The following is a 20,777-nucleotide window of genomic DNA, read 5'->3' on the forward strand; positions in this document are numbered from 1 at the left end:
GGTCAGTATTTCTCTATGGTGACTTATGGCTCATGTTCCCATGGAGAGGGCTCCGTGTGCCAGCTGTGGCACGTGTTGTAAGCAGGCCTCCATTCTGAAAGCTTTGTAGTACTTGTCATGATGGGCTGCCACCATGCATCTCAAAAATCTTAATTTTGAGCATGTGACTATTCTGCTTACAATTCCCTCTCTTTTTGGGGGGTGACTCTCACCACAAAGAATTCAGTTCACTGTCTGGGGGTCTATCTTGATCTGGCGCTTACCATGGAGACCCTGGTAGCATCAGTGGTCCGTACCATCTATTTCCATCTTTGGCAGATTGTCCAGCTATATTCCTATCTTGATGTGGGGCCCCTCACCACTCTGGTCCATGCGCTTGTAGTCTTGAGATTAGACTACTGTAATGTGTTCTACATGGGGCTACCTTTGATATTGATATGGAAGCTTCAAATGGGGCAGAACGTGGAGGCCAGACTTCTTACTGGAGTGAGAAAACATCAGCATATCTCCCCTTCTCTGGCTGCCCTGCACTGGTTGCCCATTCATTTCCACATTGATTTCAAAGTACTAATGGTGACATATAAAACCTTAAACGGTTTAGGACCTCAGTATCTGGCGGAATGCCTCCTCCCACCTAGATCTACCCAAATCACTCGGTTTAGTCCAGGTGGGCAGTTGAGGGGCCTAACGCCAAGGGAGGCATGAAGAGAAACAACAAAAAAGTGGGCCTTCTCAGCAGTGGCCCCTCCCCTCTGGAACATTCTCCACCCAGAAATTTGTCTGGCTGCCTTTCTGGGTGTTTTTAAGAGGCAACACAAGACCTGGCTCTTTAGGCAGGCCTTCCCTCCTGTCAATACCTAATTTATTTGTTATTTTCAATTGTATTAATGTTGTGTTGTTAGCCACCCAGAGTAGACTTCGGTCTAGATGGGGGGGGGATATAAATTGAATAAATAAATAAATAGTTTGTAGGCTGATGAATGTCCTCGTTTATATGAAGAGAGGAACAAATTTGCATACTCATCCAGTTCTATACGCATATAATGCTTGCCTTATGGAATCTGCTGGGAAAGGACTTGAAGCCCAGGGACTTTGTGCATTAAATAGAGCCACTGCCTATAAGCAGCCTATGGGTGTATATGCAATCTTAACTCAAATTCCATGTTGCTCTAGAGTCATCCGTGCTATGGATTCCTTCTTAGTCCACCACAATATGCCATTCTTTGTTTGGTAACAAACAACAGTACTAAAAAAGAAAATCATGTGTATGGCAAGCCTCTGAACACTGGAGAACTGTGATTTCAGTAGCTTTATTTGGAAACAAAGAGAGATCATTGTGCAGAAAATATTTCAGCAAAACAAGATAATTTTTTGGCAGAAAGAGATGGCCTTTTGCCATCATCTGGTCAATGCTGAACGTCATGACAAGAGACATTCTTCCATTTGGTTCTTCATGTAAACATGAGGGTAGAAGAAGAGAAAGAAAGAAACAATAACAGCCATGAATACTACTGATTATAAAGGTTGCAGTTCTGGTGCTTCGGACTTCGGTGATTATTCCGTCATCTTTTTTCTCGCTCCAAAATCTTAAAAGGTCAAGACAGTGCGAATGCTGAAAGCCAAACAAACAAAAAAGAGATATTTAAATGAGATTTAAGAGTCCCAGATTCCAGGCATTCAAACAGAGCTCTTAACATTGTCCAGGTCAAATTTGTTCTTGGTGAAGGGAGGAATAGTGCCAAACCACACAGTATTTGTAAGATGCCACTGGTAGTTACATCTTTTGTTTCTGTTCTTAGAGAGTAAGAACAGAAACAAGAGTAAGGGGGTAACTCAGTGGTTTAAGTATCTGGCTGCAGAGCTAGAGGTTGGGATCAATTTCCCCCCGTGCTTCCTTGACAGGGGCTGGACTCCATAGGGCTCTTTCCAGCTCTGTAATACTAAGATTATTATCTAGTCCAGATCGAAAGTCAAGTATAAGGTAGGTGGCTAGAGAGGAATTTTAGTAAAGGTAAAGGTTCCCCTTGACAATTTGTCCAGTCGTGTCCAACTCTAGGGGGCGGTGCTCATCCCCGTTTCCAAGCCATAGAGCTAGCGTTTCTCCACAGACAATCCTCCATGGTCACGTGGCCAGTGTGACTAGACACGGAACGCCATTTACCTTCCTACCGAGGTGGTACCTATTTATCTACTTGCATTTTTGCATTTACATGCTTTCGAACCACTAGGTTGGTGGGAGCTGGGACAAGCAACAGGGCCTCACTCCGTCGCATGGATTCGATCTTATGACTGCAGGTCTTCTGACTTTGCAGCATAGAAGTTTGAGTGGTTCAACTCACAGCGCCACCACGTCACAATCTGGATCTGAGTCTTGTGTCCCATTTTTGTAGCTCAAATTTGATATAGTGAAACAAATGGATTGTAACCACACTGGTAGAAGGGTGTTAAAATTCCTCTCTAGCCTCCCATCCTGTTCTTGGCTTTCAATCTGGGGCAATAAAAATGGTAGGTGCAGATATTCCAGTCTCTGAATCCATGGCAGGGGCAGAGGATTTACTTACTTGCTTGCTTTCTTCCAATGTAGGGAACCCAAGGGAGGCAAATGTTATTCTCTTCCCCCTACACTATCTTCTCAAACAGCATCAGTTTTCTTCTGCTTATTAAACAGTACCTGCATTTTCAAACCATCTAGTCCATAATCCTTGACTATTAGCCACACTGGCTAGGAAACCTACAATTCAAGTACCCCTGGAACCTGTAGTCTCAAAACATCTGGACACGTGAGGTTAGGAAATGGAACCACTAGTCTAGTCTGAACCACTGAAGGAGGAGAATGGACACTTTGTTTGTATGCATGCAGGGAGAGCTGTCATCTTCTTAAGCATGTAAAAGGCAACCTCTGGACTTGCGTGGTGTCATCCTTTGTTCAAACTGGCATCCACACATGAATAATATATAAGTCTTGACAGTGATGGAAATATTCTATTTCAACCAACTACTGCTGTGGGCTGAAGAAGCATAGGGGCTGGCCCTACCATTAGTCAAATAGAAGCAACTGGCTCAGGTGATGCTGACAGGCATGGAGAGGAAAGCATTGGATCTGCTCCATTTCCCCTTAACAAGGCTGCTGCCCATGGCTATAAAGGAGGAGGAAGTTCTCCTATGTGCAGTGCAGAAATAAGATCCAGCTGTCTGCCTGTCTGGCTTTTGTAGATGGGATCAGATGAAAATGGGACCAGGTGGTTCTTTATCCTTTGCATCAGACAGCCAGTATCTTGAGCTGGCTTTAATACCAGGTCAAACTGTTTATCCACCAAGCTTGATCCTTTCACTGGGGGCTGATCTTCAGGGTTTTTTGGCAAAGTTCTTTCTCATCATCTGCTACCTGGCCCTTTTAAAGCTATAGGTAAAGGATGTTGAGCTTGGTTGTCTACACGCAAGAGTTTGGAAAAGTCACTTTTTGGATGAGCCTGCCAAATGGCTTGGAGATTCTGCAGGCTGCACTTCAATAGGTAACTTCTCTTAGTTCTGATTCTGCTACTGAACAGAATCAGAACTCTTTCTCCTCCATACACCACTCATATGGAAGCATCAACTCAACTAGGCCTGGTTGCAAACCTGATGGATTAGTAGCCCAACAAACTGCCCTACAGTCAAATTGATGTACAAGTATGGAGAAAGAAAGCAAGTAAACAAGCAAGTACCACCTTTTTCCTGACCGGAGCAGATCAAATCCTTCATTGATTTTCTCAAAAGGCATCGTGTGAGTTATCAATGGATCAAGAATGAATTTCTTCCCCATGAAATCGGAAACCAGTCTAGGAACAGCATCTTTGCTTTTCCAGCCTGAAAATCAGTAAAGAACAGTCAGAAGGAACCAACAAAACAAGGTCAGCACAGCTTGTGAAATCAATGGTGGGAGAAGTCTGAGACCCCTGCAAATCAGAGTTTATTTAATGCTACGTTACAATCCTGTGAAGCCTCACTAGTTTCTTTGGTTCACAAAACATAGATACCTCCTATTTATTTTTGGTTTTCCCTTCTCAATGGATTAGACATCTACTCTGTGAAGCAGAATAGCTGGTCACCAAGAGGCAGTACAGTCAGGGTGGGCTGCACAATAGCCTACCGTATTTTTCCACGTATAAGACTATACTTTTGTCTAAAAACTTTTGATTAAAAATTGAGGGTCATCTTATACACGGAAGTAAGCTGAGGAGAGTACAAAAACAAGTGGAGGGGAAAGCAGGGATCAAATTGTTCCTGCAGGGATTTGATCTCTGCTTTCCCATCCACTTGCTAATCCTTAGCAAAAGGAAAGCAGGAATCAAAGTGCTTCAGGATCATTTTGATCCCTGCTTTCCCCTCTGCTTGCTAAGTCCCATGGGGTTTAACAAAAGGAGGGGGGAAAGAATCAAAGCAATCCTGTGGCTGTAGAAGGGGGAAAGGGATCAAAATGATTGTGCAGTTGCGGGATTGCTTTGATCCCTTTCCCCCTACACTTGCTAAGCCCCACTTCGATTTCTTAATTTTGGGTTAGAAAAGTGGGGAGGCGTCTTATACACGAGGGCATCCGATAAATGGAAAAATACAGTATTTTTGCCAATTATAAGAGCCTGCATTCGTTGGTGTAGCTGGCACATCTTTCAGTTGGGCTTCATTTCCTGAGCCATGAATCTGCACCTTTCCCTCTTCCTCCTCACATCTTCAGCTGCTTAGTTGAGCTGTTTATAGCCTTAAGAAGTACAAAATTCATGGATAACTGCATAATTTTGCATATGTATACAAACTTCTAGGCTATGCAGAATCTACTCTTCAAATGTTAGAGTCATCCTTGACAAGGAACAGCCTTGCCATTTTAAAAAAATTCTTCAGACTGTGGCATGGAATGGTTTGGTCTGATGGAGCTTTGGCTTTGACATCCTTGTGTGCACGATTCTTTCAGAACTTTAGTTCATGTATTGTTTGAAAGATTCAGTGTATAACGCAGAAATACCTCACACAGACACACAGAGACAATTGTCATGTCCTCAGTGATCTTTTTGAAAATAATAATAATATTATTTGTCTGCCATACCATTTTTATTTTTGAACAAGCTTGTCACTCTACCTCCAAACACAGATCCTTTCCAGGTACGACCTGTGAAAAGCAACAATGGATCAAAAGCAATTTCAGATGCTGAAGGAGGTACTCCCACAATCACACTGGTCCCAAAGTTGCAGTGACAGGAAGACAGGGCAGCAGTCTGAAGTGAAACACAAAAACATGTCCCGTTTATTTACTTGCAACACTTTCAATGGGTGCTTTAAAATAGACTAAAACAGGACAACAGTTCAAACCAGACTGTGGAAATAACTTGTAAATAATATAGTTACATGTAACTAGTTAGTGTTTAGATTTTGATGATGCAATGCTATTATTATGCTGCCTTTCTCCCAAAATCGGGACCCAGTGCAGCTTATAGAACATCTGAAAGAAGAGAAGATTAAAATACAATAAAATCACAAATATTAAAAATAGAATTGAAGTCAATTGTACCATTAAAAAGTAATTAAAACTAAAACTCTTCAAAACCACATAATTAAAGACAGTAATAATATTTAATCTCAAACACTGAAAAGTAGCTCATCAGCTCCAATCTTATCACTGGGGTTTCTTAACTGCCAAAGGTCTTCCTAAATAAAAAGGTATTTGCCAAGTGCCGGAAGGAGAGGGAGGGCTAAATATAGCCCCTGGCGGCAGGAATTGCATGGCCTGGATGCAGTCATGAAGGATACCCTCTCAGTAGCTGCACCCAGGCTCTGGAACATCTTGTCAAGAGAGGTTACATTTCTCATTATTGAATTTCAGAAGTAACACAACCAGCAGAAACAAAGTTTCTCTGTTCGAATAGTGGAACACTAGGGATGAATGGGTGAGTTCGTGGCTGTTTTGCTTTCGTTTCAGGGTCTTTCAGATGGCTCCTCTTTCATTTGGGCATTTTTTTTATAGCTATCAAGCCTTTCGGTAAATCTGAAAACACCCAAATCTTTCAGGAGCCTCACAGAGCCGTGTATTATTGTACTGCACCCAAAACTGTGCTCACAACCTGGGGTTCAATCCCAAGTAGCTGGTTCAAGGTTCACTCCGCTTTCCATCCTTCCGAGGTCAGCAAAATGAGTACCCAGCTCGCTGGCATGGGGGCAATGTGTAGCCTGCATAATTAACTCATAAACCGCCCAGAGAGTGCTTGAAGCGCTATGCAGTGGTATAGAAGCCACACATGTTACTTTCTTTTTTTCTTCAGGATATTTTCATTTCAGGGGAAGAATTACTGGGTTTGCAGTAATGAGGAAATGAGAGGAGAGGGGTGAAGAACAGGGTGTGTAGCAAGAAAATAACAGGAGAGCACGAGGGTTGAAGGAGGCAAGGCAATGACAGGAGGGGAAAGAGCTTACAAATATTATCAAATAGAGGTTACCTGATAGAAGAAATTCATTAGAAATCTGTAAGTTTTGGCTCCCGCTTTTTCAGGATCCCCAATTGTACAGGTTTCAGATGTTCTCAATCAGAAAGCCATGAATGACCCCAAAATTGAAAGGAAGAGGCTCTTTCATGGGTTTTTAAAATCAAGCTAATTTGGAAGTCCCAACCTTAGTGAACAATGTTTTCAAAAGGTGCTTTGACATACATTTTTCAAATGTTCTACCATTCTGTTAGAAATTTTTGGGAAAAAATGAGCAAAAATTGGGTGGGTGGGGAACTTTGCACTAATTTATAAATAAATAAATAAATAAATAAATAAATAAATAAATAAATAAATAAATAAATAAATAAATAAATAAATAAATAAATAAATAAATAAATAAATGTCTTTTGCACAAAAACATGTTTGTTTCTGTTAATGCTGCTGGCAAAAAAGACATCAATATTTTCACTCTGTTGCAGGAGTGAAAAAAATAATCTTTTTTTGGATAATGCACTTCAATATGTCAAGAGTCTGACACCCTTTCTTGTCAAGGTCAAGGAAAAAAATGCAAATATTTATTATATTTTTATCTCAAACCCCTATGTCTTCTATGTACTTTGGACAGACTAGCTGATAGGATGAATTCAGCCTGTTGGCTAAAAGATCACCAACTCTAAGACAATGACAGAGATACTGTAAGAGTTTGCTTTTGTTCTCTTCTCATAAATATGTCACAGGAAAGAATTCTGGACATGGGTAGGTGTGTATACATCTGGATTATCTTATTTGTTGGATCTGAACATTTCCAAAGCCACCTACCATGGTATCTACGCGCCCAATCACTTCAAATGAATAGTCTACACCCTCTCCATCTGTCAAGTCGAACAACACTTCGTTGATAGGCTTCTTGTAATCCAGCGGGTTGACACATTCGGTGGCTCCCATTTCTTTCGCTTTGGGAAACTTATCCTTGTTGATGTCAACTCCAATGATGCGGGAAGCGCCAGCTGCTTTACAGCCCATGACCGCTGAGAGGCCAACTCCTCCCAAGCCAAAGACTGCACAGGTAGACCCAGGTTCCACCTGGAATACCATAAAATGAAAACATATTGTATGATTGTGTACCTGGTGCCATTCAGTACAGGAAGAACAACACTGGGATAAGTCAGCCAACCAGTGTATGACAAACATGTAGTTAAATTTATCCTTTATATACTGGAGTTGTGGCCCTTAATTCAAACTCCTGGTAGCACAGATTGCACGTGGAGGTTAACAGCTCCTTCCAGTGAGAGTCTGTATATCAGGAAGAGAAGGTGTGGCCCTCACTATGTTTTTTCCATATTTCTCATCACTGATTATGCTGGCCATTGAACTGGGTTGACAAGAGAGTCAATATATGTAATACCAGTGAGAGCTTGGAAATAATTGCTTTGTTATGTGCTGTCAAGTCAGAATTGACTTATAGCAACCTCAACGGGGTCTTAGTAAGTAGGATATTTAAGGAATGGTTTTACAAGTTCCACACCTCCTGTGAGTTTCCATGGCTGAGGAGGGATTTGAACCCAGGTCTCCTGAGACCTAGTTGTCATTCCATTCACTACAGCACACTGCGTTTCTCTTGGAAGCAATACCTATTTCTTGGGATTGCAACTCTCAACACACACACACACACACCCAGCAAATGTGGACATAAAAGTAACGTTTGAAGGTTCAATGTCAATGGTGCTTCCTTTACATAATTTTGTTTTCCAGTTCAGGATTTTTATGGTGAATCAGGGAGCAAGACAAGAGAGTGGACAAATGGTTTCTGATTCAAATCCGAAAGAGAGGTAAATGGCAGTAACAACAGATCTATTGTGCTGAGGCATGCATTTATTATTCATTCCTTTGCTAAATTTATAAATTATATCCTCCACCCACAAGAAGGCTAGGGCAATAAACAATGAAAATATAATTACAGCTGCTCATAAAATCAAAAGCACAGATGCAGAGAGAGCTGTTCCTCTGTGTGTGTGCACATTTTTGAGACCAGTATTAAAAATGAAAAATGTAGAGTGACAAGATGAAGCTTTTTAACTGATGGGGCACATAACAGAGCCTCCGCTGATGCTCATAAATTACATAAAATTGTGTCTAACTGCAATTATACCAAAACAATGGATAAATTATTGAAACAAATTCTCTGGAATTCACCTGGGCTGTTTTAACGGCTGCTCCATAACCAGTAGAAAACCCACAGCCAATCAGACAGACTTTTTCCAATGGGGCGGCAGCATCAATTTTGACCACGGAGTTCTCATGCACCACGGTGTATTCAGTAAAGGTGCTGGTACTGATGAAGTGGTAGAGGTTCTTCCCTTTGCAAGTGAACCTAGAGGTGCCATCAGGCATTAAACCCCTGGGTTCACTCAGACTGTTGAAAAGAGACACACGGAGATGACTAAGTGAGATTTCACAAAATGGAACCTCACTAAGACCAAAAGCTGAAATAGGTGTGAAATTCGATGCCTCTTTCTATTTAATATAGCTGGCTGGAAATCTCAGTGGTTTAGGCATCTACCTGTGGAGCTAGAGGTCGGCAGTTCAATTCCCCACTGTGCCTCCTGCGAGTAGAGCCAGCCTGTGTGGCCTTGGGCAAGCTGCACAGTCCCAGGGCACCTCCAGAAGAAGGGAGTGGCAAACCTCTTCTGAGTATTCTACCTGGAAAACCCTGGGAAAGGTCAGCGTAAGTCAGAATTGACTTGACGGCATGCAATTAATTATTTAATGTGCCTTTTTTGAACTGAAAAATGTTAACATCATCCATCACAGAGGTGGGAAGAGGCTGATAATTACTGAGATCACTGCAGACATTCACTGTTTCTTCTCTGCTGTGGCCCTGACAAAAATCTTTCTCTAAATGCTATGTGCAATCTTCCATTGGACCCAAAGGGGAATTTCCTCACAGTATAAATATCAGTTTCAAAAGAGAGATTTTCCACAGGGTCACAGCAGGGGAGGATATTCACCTCCCTCCCTGCTCCCCACAAGTTGTGGTCCTGATAGATTTCAATCCCCTTAAATTGTAGCTATTTGCAGTTTTGAATAGCTCACATATTAAATGCAAAGACGTGCTTAAGGTAACATGTAGTTTTATCCAGAATGTGGAGCGAATGCTACGTGGAATCAAGAAGACTTAAGGTCAAGTCCTTATCCAGGTAAGCAGTTTCTTCTTGCCTTGTTTACACTAAATTCTTGGAAGTATTATTTTAGAGAGCACACAAGAAGCATGCAGTTTGTGTTAAAAGGAAATAGTACTGAATTCACTGATGATATTGGGGATGAGATGAAGTATGGTTTACTGAACCTAGTGATGGTTAATAATCACTTTTTCTTCAGTTGTTTAGACACGAGAACTCGTTTCCTTGTAGAATCATGGACAGATCTGGTTTGTTGTTTTTTAATTTTTATTTTCAGCATTTATATACAGCATTTACAACTTGACAAGTCTACTTCTCGGGACTATGGCTCCCAGAATTACCCAGCCAGTATAGCCATTGGAGAATGCTGGGAGATGTAGTCCAAAAAACTAACTTTTTTACAGCAGTGGTTACAGATGGTCCCCAAGCCACTCTTAGAGATAGAAGAGTTTTCCTGGAGGCTAATATCAACTGAGAGAATGAAAAAGGAAGTATTATATGAAGGCACAGAGATAGAAAATGAGCTACATTTAAGTTATTTCTTACTTCACTCCCTTTCACCTATCTAGTCTAAATCATAGCCGTGATGCAATAGGTTAAGATACTTGTACTGAAACCAGTAATGAAACTTACTCATTTGAGGAACACAGGTTGCCTCTGGTACTTCGGCAAGAACTGCATTTTCCACACTGTGGAACAAAAAGTGGAATTACTTTGTCTCCTAGAAATAAAAGAGAAATTAAGAGTTTTAAATTTTGCAATCAACTATGCAAGCTTATATGCATGGCTAGATCAGTGACACATGGCATTCAGGTTGCAAAACAATGTTACATTCAGTTGTACCCCAGATGCTTAATAAATCTTAAAACATTTATGGTTGGCTACATCTTTTTATAGCTAACAGGAAGTTTCCCCAGCCCCAGGTTTCAAAACTCCCTATGGACCCCTTTTATTCTGGGAAGAGTAGGGGCATGCGTGTCATTAATGTCCAAAAATAAAAAATAACAGTCCCATCAGAACTGGAGGTAGATGGATTCTGAAACAATTAATTAGCTATAAAAGGCCATAGCTAACTACATCAGCCTTGCATGCTCAGAGCTGTGACAAGATTTCAGCCACATGGTGTGCATTTCTATTTATAGAAGTCTCTTCTCCTTTTACCCAAAGGCCTTAAATTGGATAAACACATGGTGGATACATTGCAGGCTTCCAATGGCAATAATTTTTTTTTTTTACTGTTGTACCCTGAGCCCATAAGATTTGTCTTGTAAGCAAACATTTTGGTGGTCATGGACTCCAACCAGACCAAATGTAAGCAAATAGCAGAAAGCAGAAAGCAGAAAGCTTGATGGAATGCATGTCTATAAAAAGTAAGCCCTACTAGGGCCACTTTCAAGTAAGTGTATATGTGACTGCACGTGTAACGTGCTACTTTGATTCTGGTTTAATCAGAATGTGCCACACACTTTAAAATGTCTTTGGTACAGCCTAGGACAGAGAGTTAAAGGAGACATCCAAAAACTAGGAGGCGAATAAAATATATACTGACTTTGGATTTGAATCAGAAATTACTTAACTTTTTCCCTTCCAAAAAACAAGAGCTATAACAGTGAGGTTTAAATGAAATGTTGCTTAACTGGGGACCTACAGTCCAGTTTGATAGTAGTCAACCAAAGACTGCAGAAAATTAAAAATAATTAGAAACATAGGGCTAAATCCTATTTTAGCTGCAACTGAACTAGACCTGTTGACTCAATCTGACTTCTGTTTGTTGATTCTATTGCAGTTGTGACTACCAGGTGGATTAGCCCATACTCTTTCCCCTCGAATGTCATTTTAGTGTTTGTGCCGATTCAGGCCCACAAGAGTTATTTCCTGGCCACAAAGAAGATTGATTGTGAGGAGATCATGGTTCATCTCTCTAGCACTGAAGGAAAGGAGTACACAGAAGTCAAAGAACTATCTTAAGATTGTGCTTTTGTTTTTTGTTTTTTTAATAATTCACCATGTGGCTGCTTAAAATCCAATGTTTACATCCTGATGCACAGTGTTTTATTTATTTTGTGACTGTTATTTCAGCCAGAAGGCCAATTAGATTCTATGTGTAAAGTGCCTTTTAGTGGCTCAAACTACACAAATTGCTCAGCTTGTAAGCAGACAGCGATAGCATATTTGCTCTCCAGTGACAATACTGTATCTCCTTGGACATCCTGACCAGAGCTATCAGATTTGCAAATGGAGCCCACATTTACCTGCCAGTGACCAATCACAAAGGAAAACATGCAAAAGGAAAGAAAATCTTGAGCTAAGACAAGCAAATGCTTCTCAACATTTAACAAAGCCCTGTTTGAAATAATGGGCTGATTATACTGTCCGGTTTAAACTAATGAGACTTTGGAAATTCATTCTCCCTTTCTTTTATCATACCTGGTTTCACACATGTCACTCCTTCTCCAACACTCTCCACAACGCCAGCTGCTTCATGACCCAAAATCATTGGCAAAGGCATGGCAAAGGCACCACTGATCACATGGTCATCTGAGCGACATATCCCTGTAGCCAAAATCTGCACAAAAATAAAACTATGCTTTAAGGGGTAAAGTTTTCTTTGTGTTTTTGCCCTGTTTCATATAACATCAGTTAAAAGGAGGTCTAATCTCTATTACACTTTCTTTAATGCATTCTGAAAATCAAAGCACCATACTTCATTCATATTTTAATTTCCCCCCCACTTCATTGCTAGCATCCTTTTCAAAAACAAGTGTTGCATTATGAAAGTTCCAAGGCAACCGCCTTCCTAGAGTTATATCAGTGATATTCTACAGCTGTAATATGAAACATGCTCGGAAATTAATTTCATAAATTTCATTTTTCGCCTCTGTAACAATAATATAGTTCCAATAAACAAATGAAACAGAACAATGCCTTGGGGATGAATGCTGAATTTGTTTAACATCCATCAACATTTTCTTCTTGATCTACCTTAATGCGAACTTCATGAGCTTTTGGGGGAGCTACTTCAATTTGTTCAATAGATAGGGGTTTCTTAATTTCCCAAGCAATGGCTGCTTTGCATTTAATGACCTGTAAAAACAGAAAACAAGGGACAGAATGACATTTGTTATTGTATGCTAGACTCGAGCAAGCTTGGAATCTTATCAGTAGTACTAATCGCAATACATTTATGGCTTATAGCGCATTCCTCCAACACGACGCAGTCATCATACAAATAAATACAGACCAACTTTTCCTTCTGCCTTAAGTAGACAATTTTTAGAGGACCAAGATGTCTTGAAATCTAGCTCTCTATGGAAACACATGTTCTGGCTATGAGCCTGTCCATTTTCTAATACCCTCAGGAAGGGTTCTCTTGACATTACTCCATTTTCAAATGTCCCTTTAACAGGTTCCTGGAAGAGACATTTCTCTGGTATTGTTCTCACATTGTAAAAGCCACTCAAAGTGCTCCTCTTGCTATTTTTAGAAAGAGTATGAACAGAGCATGGACAGAGTTCCTACTCCAGTCCTCTGAAGATGCCGGCCACAGAGACTGGTGAAACATCAGGAAGAACAACCTTCAGAACACGGCCAAAGAGCCCGAAAAACCCACAACAACCATTAATATGAACACCTATTTCCTCAAGCTATCCTTTTCAACTGTTTTGATAGTGACATTGTTTAATTCATTTTTAGTAACTTTTTAATCATTTTATTGTTTAATTTGTTTTTAGTAGCAATGTTGGTACTATTTTTTAAGCAGAAAGACAAAGCAAATATGAAATAACAACCAACATTTTTAAAATACAATGTCCTGTATGTTTATTACTTGCCCTGTATTACAACATTTGTTCTTGACTGTGGCAATAATTAGTCGTGCCCCTAAATCTGAAGTTACTGAAAGGAATAAAGAGGGAACTCTTCAGTCCAAAACTGCGGTTTTGATTTGTTTTGACTTCCTCTGCCATATTTTTGAGGGCAAAAGTTTAAAGTGTTCTGTTTTCTTCCAGAGTAACCGCAGCGTGTTGGTCTACGCTGAATTAAAACATTGCATTTGCTGTTGTGAAGTAAAGAGATCTTAAAAATGTATCAAGGTCAGTGTATGTTTATATCAGGGAATCCAACATCATGGCTAAAATCCTGTTGCACAGTGTAATAAAGCCTACTAGAGTAGGTCCACTGAATCAATTGAGCTTATTTGGGGAGTTGACTCACCAAATCCTCACTGATTCAATGGCCCTACTCTTGTTGCAACTTACTATGCTAAGCAACATTATTTCAGCTTCCGGTATAACACTGTATATGAATGATAGTGTACTTAACTAATAATGATTCCTCAAACCAATACCCTACAATAGCATCAGCTGATACCTCTCTTATCCCAACAGTTTGTTTCCACAAAAACATAATACTACATTTACTTTAGTCATATTTTGCAATTATATTAAACAAGAACAGAAACAAAAGTATTGTGGCATCTTTAAGATTAAGAGACCTACTGCAGCTTAGTGTGAGCTTTCATTGATTATTCTCCAGACATATGGGGTACAGTACAAACTTAAATCCTGAAAACTCAAGTCGTTTACATGTATCTACAAGGTTCCCAGAATGTTGCTATTAACACTTTGAAAGTTCACCACCTGTGTTAATAATGCAGTTGTCACACTGGAAGTTCAACAAAATACATAATTCTTATTTTTCCACTTAGTCCCACTCTCATTCCAGCCATCACACACACTGTATGTAAACCTGTGGCCCAGATATTCACCCACATCTTGTTCCTTAGTTTACTATATCACATTCGATTAGGCCCACTGAATCAGTGGGGATTTGTGATTCAAATGGGCCTCCTCAATCTGCAATTTTACTTTAGTATAGTTGGATTTTGGCCACAGTATTTCATGGCTGAAATTGCACAACATAAGCAAAGTGGTATGCTTTGGCCCCTTTCAAATAAAAGATTCCTGCTGCAATTCTCAGGGGTGTGTGCACATGCTGGTTTGGTGCATGAGTGTTTGCCCCCCCCCCTTCTCTTTAGAGGCTCATTATTTAATAAAGAAGATTTCAGCCCATGTATGTTAACCTTATTCTTGAGTAACAAATCCGTACACTTTAGAATCTTTTCTTGTTCCTTCAAGCTGCCCTTCCAAGTCTCAAATCTCCTTTTGATTTCTTGGTTGCAGTTTCCACTTTAGTTAATCATTGAACCAAGGTATGGAAAAGTTTTATTGTTGACATTAAAGTTACTTAGTTCTGTAACCATGATTTTTCCCCTCTTATTAATGTTCAGCTTTTATCCTGCTTTTGAATGTTTTTCTTTAACATCTCTCAGTGGTCATTTCTGCTTTCTGTCATTAATATGATGTCATCTGCCTGTTTTAAATTGTGGATGTTTCTTTCTCTAATTTTCACTCATCCTTCATCTTAATCTAATTGCAGTTTGGTGTGAAAGCTGGACAGCAAAGAAAGTGATATAAAAACGGCATTCAAAATGTGGTGTTGGACACATTTTAGTGGTTCATGAAAAAGATAAGGAGGTTGAACTCTAGACTAAAATGAAGTTTGTCATTACACACTAAAGTACTGAACTGGTTTTCTTGCACTTTGGATATATTATGGAAAAATGAGTGGCAATAGGAGAAGAGGAGGACCTAACATAAGATGGATTGAATCAATAAAGAGAGATCTTTAGTTTGAAAGACTTAAGCTGGGGAGTTAATGGCAGTACCTTTTGGAAGACATTAATAATGTCCTCTGAAGATGCTGGCCACAGAGACTGGTGAAACATTAGGAAGAACAACCTTCAGAACACGGCCAAAGAGCCCGAAAAACCCACAACAACCATTAGATCCCGGCCGTGAAAGCCTTCACAAATACATTAATACATTCATTGTTGTGAGTCAGAACAGCAGCATAGAGGTATGCACAGAATTACACAGTGGCAGAAATATCATTTGACCTTACATTAAGTATGTTGCCTAAAAATTTTAAGAAAATGTACACCATTCATTAATCCTTATCTGCAAAAAATTTTATAGCAAAACTCAGAAAAAATCCAAAAATAGTCCTATGAAAACAATTGACTAGTAGAACTAGTAAATGATTATTGAGTTGAATGAAGCTTTCAGCTTTTGGGGTAAAAGAAAAGCTTAAGAGAAACTAGTTCTAAAAAATGAACCACTTGTGTGAAATCCAACAGTTAGTCCCAGGTAGAGCAAATTCATTGAGTATAGGCAAGATGAAAATTTACAAGATCATGGAAATGGTACTTCCAAAAACTAAAGAAGATGGTCCAGGGATGGAAAGGTTCAGGAGATGGTTGGCTGGATAGGGACCTTCTCTACAAGATGATGCCATTAAGACTATACAAACCAGCTCAGAATCCCAACCACCAAGAATCTCTGTATCTAACCGCAGCATCCTCTTTGGAACAAAGGGGCATGTCTGAGCATCAGTCTTGGCACTTAGGTTGGCATCAGCCATCTGGCCAGCTTCAGATAATTTGGTGAGGCGGTGTGCAGTAGGATGCCTTGAAACCCTCAGCTTCTTGAGATAGCTGTGTTGGACCCACCACCACAGTTGCTAGTCATTCAATTTGGGCACAATAACCTTTTAGAAAGACCTGTGATTGACATTTCACTGCCATTTGCAACTTCCTACAAATGAAGAAGTCGTTCCCTGGTGTAATAATTGTTTGGGAGAAGATGATCCCAGGGCATGCTGTGCAGGAGGCAGGAAACCCATTAGTCATAAACAAGGCAAAGAGAGATGCAAGAGAAATGCTCACTTTCATTTGTCCAGACAGCACAAACAGGAAATTGGGCTCACCTCTTTAGAGGGGACAACGTCCACCTTTTCACCAGGATATGACCTGTTCTTAAAGAATTAGGCTGATGACATTGGATGCCCTCCTGCCTTAGTGAGAGCCACCTGCACTGTGCTGAGTGGCTTCAATGATGGGTGAAATGTAAAGGAAATATTGCATTAACTGCTCACTTTATATCTGTGTTCCCTCCTGTGATCAAGCTGAAATCTCTCGTCTGAGTTCTGCAATCGTTGATTGCTTTATCATGTCATTTGAAAAGAATGCAATACTCTTCTTGTGATATTTATGCATCCAGATGTAAAATAAAGAGCCATTCAAAACATATGATCTCATTCTCCAGTCCCACATGACCATGAAGAATGAGAGGTACTTGGAAGTGAGAGATAATGAATTGCTTTAGGAAAAAAAAATTGTACATGTTAAGCACTGCTGATTGCTGTCAACTGTGATGAATTAAGTGCTTTAATTTTCAACTAAAATAAATGGGATATTGCTCATTCAACAGCATGTTGTTTCTCCAGCTACCCAAGTTGTGTATTGTATATGTCTGTGCTGAGATTTGGAGTTTACTATTTTTTGCACTGTTTGGATTATTTTATAAATATAACTTTTGGATTACTTATCATGAAACAAATTTACAGTGAGAGCAACAACAACCAGGAAATTTTTTTAGCCAACATGACTTTAAGAAGTATTATACAAAATTATTATACAGTATAATGGAACATTCATTTTGTCCTCTAAAAAACAGTGAAGAGTTTGGAAAAAATATTTTTTGGTCTATTGGGAGATTTAGTCTAAAAATATTAAAGTTCTAACAGTTCTAGTGAAAAATTTTGATCATTAATTTAAAAAAAATTAAAACCTTCTCCAAGCTCTGAAGCAACATGAAACTGTCCACTTACTTTGCCTGCAGTACTCATAGTGTTCCTGCTTTGCGGTCTCTGCTTTCTTGATTTAAAAGTCAAGAGAATGAGCCCTCTCCTCCTGGTTCAGTGAATGTTGGTGAGATGCTTTACAGTTCCTTTTCTAACTACAAGAGCAGAGTTGTTTGCCTTTTAAACAAACCCATCAATGCCAAGTCCCACCCCGGAATCCAGAAAGAAAACATACAGTCCTCCACTAAATGTCAGTTCTGTCCTCCTGGCAGCTTAGTGGCCGTTAGGTATCAGAAGTGGGCTGATATTTATCACAGGTTCGTAAATAACTGCATAAATGTTTTCTAGAAGACTGACAAAAAGAGAGATTTCCTGTATTCTTATCATGGCCAATAAAGACGGGAAAATCCCATCGCTGACACTGCCATTAAGGAAACCAAACATCTTTGCAGATGTTCGGTTTCATCATGAAAGCAGCTGTTAGTTATTTGGTGGATTATTTTTGCATTTTCACTGTCAGGGAAAGAGGGAGAGACACTTGTGAGCTTTTAGTGTTGCCTTCAGTAGTTCTGGGCAAAGCTTGGAAATGGAAGCTTTAGAGCACAGTTCTCACTGGCTAAAGTGGTTAAAGACTAGTTGAGCTGAAGCTGAGCAGAATCCAAACCCTTCCCACCAAAAAGGTGTTAGGAATTTACTTAGGACTCTCCTTGTCCTGACCTTTGCACTCTCACTGTGGCAATATCACTGAACTGGAAGACGTTTGAGCTAGTGTAACTTGGCTCCTCCATTATCCCATTCCCTTCTTTGCCGTCCCCCTTTCCCCGTCTTTTATAAAGGCAACTCTTAGCCCATGGAGCAGTTCTGCTGGCAGACTAATCTGTCAGCAGATCTTGGAGATCACGTGTGGAAGATGTTTCTCTTGGCAGAAGCTGATTTCTGCCAATAAAAGAAGCTTGCGACTAATCCCAACGCCCCTAAAGCCTGTGTATCACCAAGTTAAGACTGCTTGTCTTGGTTACAATTGCTAGTTACAATTAATTTGCAGAAAGAAAGTATATGTGGAAATAATTTGTTAGAGTTTTACAAGGATTATAATAACAAGAGGAACATATAAGAATGTCAGTCATGTTTAGGCTTGGTTCCTCCTGCCTCGGAGAATCCATAGCCAGTAGTCCGCTGGAATGCAAGTATTGTCTGTTCTGAATGTTATAGCAATATGCCATGGCAATACACATGATATACCTATCTGCATTCTGTCCCGAAGATTTAGAATCAACTATGCTGAAGCTATTGTTAAGAAACAGTTGTGGCAGTAGAATTGCTGGATAGATAGCTCAGTGGTTTAGGTCTCCGGCTGTGGAGCCAGAGGTTGGGAGTTCGGTTTCCCATGGGGCTTCCTTGACAGGAGCTGGACTTGATCATCCGTAGGGTCCTTCCAGCTCTGCAGTTCTAAGGTTATTATTAATTTCAGTCACTGGGCTGGATTAACCCAATCTGGAAGAGTGTGATGGGCAAACCAAATGCAAAGCTGGGTAGGGACTCTTTATGAATTAGGCTTCAAGCTTATAATATCCTGTGCCGTACTGGTGGTTGATAGCAATGGTTGTTGATGGTACACATTGGTAGTAAATTTGGAAGGGCACATGCTCCTTATAACAGTTGCCATAACCAGCTCCCCTCCCAAGAGCATGTAAAAAGGCAGGCAGTTAGATCAGCCCATGTCATCACCCCACATCAATGACAGTCAGGTGTTTTGTAAGTTAATGATTGTCAGTTGCCAATTCAAGACCAAATCAAGACCAATACTGTCCATTACAGTAGATGTAGCTGGGAAAAACCATTCAGCGCCAATTACTGTGAGTACTACAAGTAACCCCAGAGGGGAAAATCCTCTTCTGCCTGTTGACCTACGGCACCATTAAATAAGTTGTTGATTGCTGATTCAGAAGCAGTGCACTCTTAAGAAGAAAAGAGTGTATATTCTAACAAAAGCTCAGTTCAACTACATTTGGCAAATTAGCTTGGTTTTGGTTTGTGGTTCATGAATTAGGAAATTGCATGGGTCCTACTGAAATGCTTTCAAGGGGGATAATTTTGTGAGTAGAAGAAATACCATTCTGCTTTCATGTATGATTCGATCCTCAGAGATCTGACAGCACAGTGCTCTGCAGACACAGCCTCTCTGCTAGAAAGATCTGGAGGAAGAAAAGCTGCAAAAAGGCCAGAGAACTGACTGAGAAACCGATCAAAGCCCAAGGACAAATCCACAATGCTGGCACAGGCATGTATTTGCTATACATCAATAAGCAAACAAAGACATTGGCAGGTTAGTCCTAAGTGAAATCTAGGGGAGGTTCCTTAGCACAGTTTGAACTGGCCTGTGGTCAACACAGCTGGACTTTTTGGCCACTTAGGACTATAGTGGAAGTTAGTAAACAGTACGCGTCTTTTGCCGGGACCTATCTTGTTCATGCCGTTCTAACTGTCACTGATGGACATTTGTGAGAAAGAACTCTCTTAGAACTGCAGGGCTGGAAGGGAGTCTATGGATCATCAAGCCTAGCCAGGCCAAGGAGGCACAGTGGGGAATCAAACTCCCAACCTCTGGCCTAGCAGTCAGATACTCAAACCACTAAACTACACTCACATCAGTGCCATAACTAAGATGGGGTAACAGGAGCTTTGGCCTAGGGTGCTGAAATCCAGACAGTGGAAAACTTTGCTGCTGGGGAAGCATACGTATTGTTCTCCTGGTCAGAAGGGAACTCAGGCAAACAAAGTAGAGAACCAATATGGCCACCATGCCCTTAATCTCACATGTCCCTAACCATTCCTCTGTACCCACCAAGCATATGCCAATGTCATGTAACCCAAGTTTAGACAACATCAAAACTGATAGTTACAGTTCTATCATGCTCTGTGAACAAAGACGGACTGGCAAAATAAGTTCCCGACCTCATCCCTCACTCCTGCCCTACCCTTCTATCTTTTTATTTCAAACCAGCATGGTTGCAGTAAGGAAGGCGAGCAGGAGATCTGGAGTACAGCTTGGAGCACCACATAAATTGAGACAAAAGCCTTATTTATTCATTCTGTTCCAAATTACAGTGGTACCTCGATTTACGAACTTAATCCATATTGGAACGGTGTTCGTACATCAAAAAGTTTGTAAGTCGAGGCAAAGTTTCCCATAGAAACGCATTGAAAACCATTTAATCCATTCTGGCTGTTTTTCGTTCTTATATTGATGCGCCGTTCGCAAGTAGAGGCATTAGTTCCCATAGGAACTAATGCAAAGCTGGTTAATCCATACTCTACCGCTAGGGGGAGGAAAGGGTTTTTTTGTTCATAAGTTAAGACTCCATTCGCAAGCCGAAGCAACATTTTGCAAACGGAGCCGTTTGTAACTCGAAATGTTTGTAAGTGGAGACGTTCATAAGTCGAGGTA

General features: G+C 40.3%; 1 protein-coding gene across 1 annotated transcript; it reads right to left on the reverse strand.

Annotated features, from left to right (window-relative positions):
* Positions 1 to 1,294: 1,294 nt before the first annotated feature.
* On the reverse strand, positions 1,295 to 17,514 carry LOC110091497 (alcohol dehydrogenase 1A). Its single transcript, XM_020815644.3, has 9 exons — positions 17,357 to 17,514; positions 12,611 to 12,712; positions 12,056 to 12,194; positions 10,262 to 10,349; positions 8,643 to 8,862; positions 7,269 to 7,532; positions 5,111 to 5,246; positions 3,708 to 3,846; positions 1,295 to 1,612 (listed from the first exon to the last, which is right to left on the reverse strand). Exons 1-9 carry the CDS (start codon positions 17,372 to 17,374, stop codon positions 1,588 to 1,590), a joined length of 1,131 nt encoding a protein of 376 aa, XP_020671303.1. The 5' UTR covers positions 17,375 to 17,514; the 3' UTR covers positions 1,295 to 1,587.
* Between the last annotated feature and the right edge of the window lie 3,263 nt (positions 17,515 to 20,777).

Source organism: Pogona vitticeps, chromosome 5, assembly GCF_051106095.1.
Source record: "Pogona vitticeps strain Pit_001003342236 chromosome 5, PviZW2.1, whole genome shotgun sequence".
Lineage (NCBI taxonomy): Eukaryota > Metazoa > Chordata > Lepidosauria > Squamata > Agamidae > Pogona > Pogona vitticeps.

Coding starts and splice junctions, on each gene's coding strand:
- LOC110091497 (XM_020815644.3), bottom strand. Junction 10,350..12,055: donor AGTGACATGTGTGAAACCAG/GTATGATAAAAG, acceptor TTTTATTTCTAG/GAGACAAAGTAATTCCACTT. Junction 5,247..7,268: donor TTGGGCGCGTAGATACCATG/GTAGGTGGCTTT, acceptor GTTTCACTTCAG/ACTGCTGCCCTGTCTTCCTG.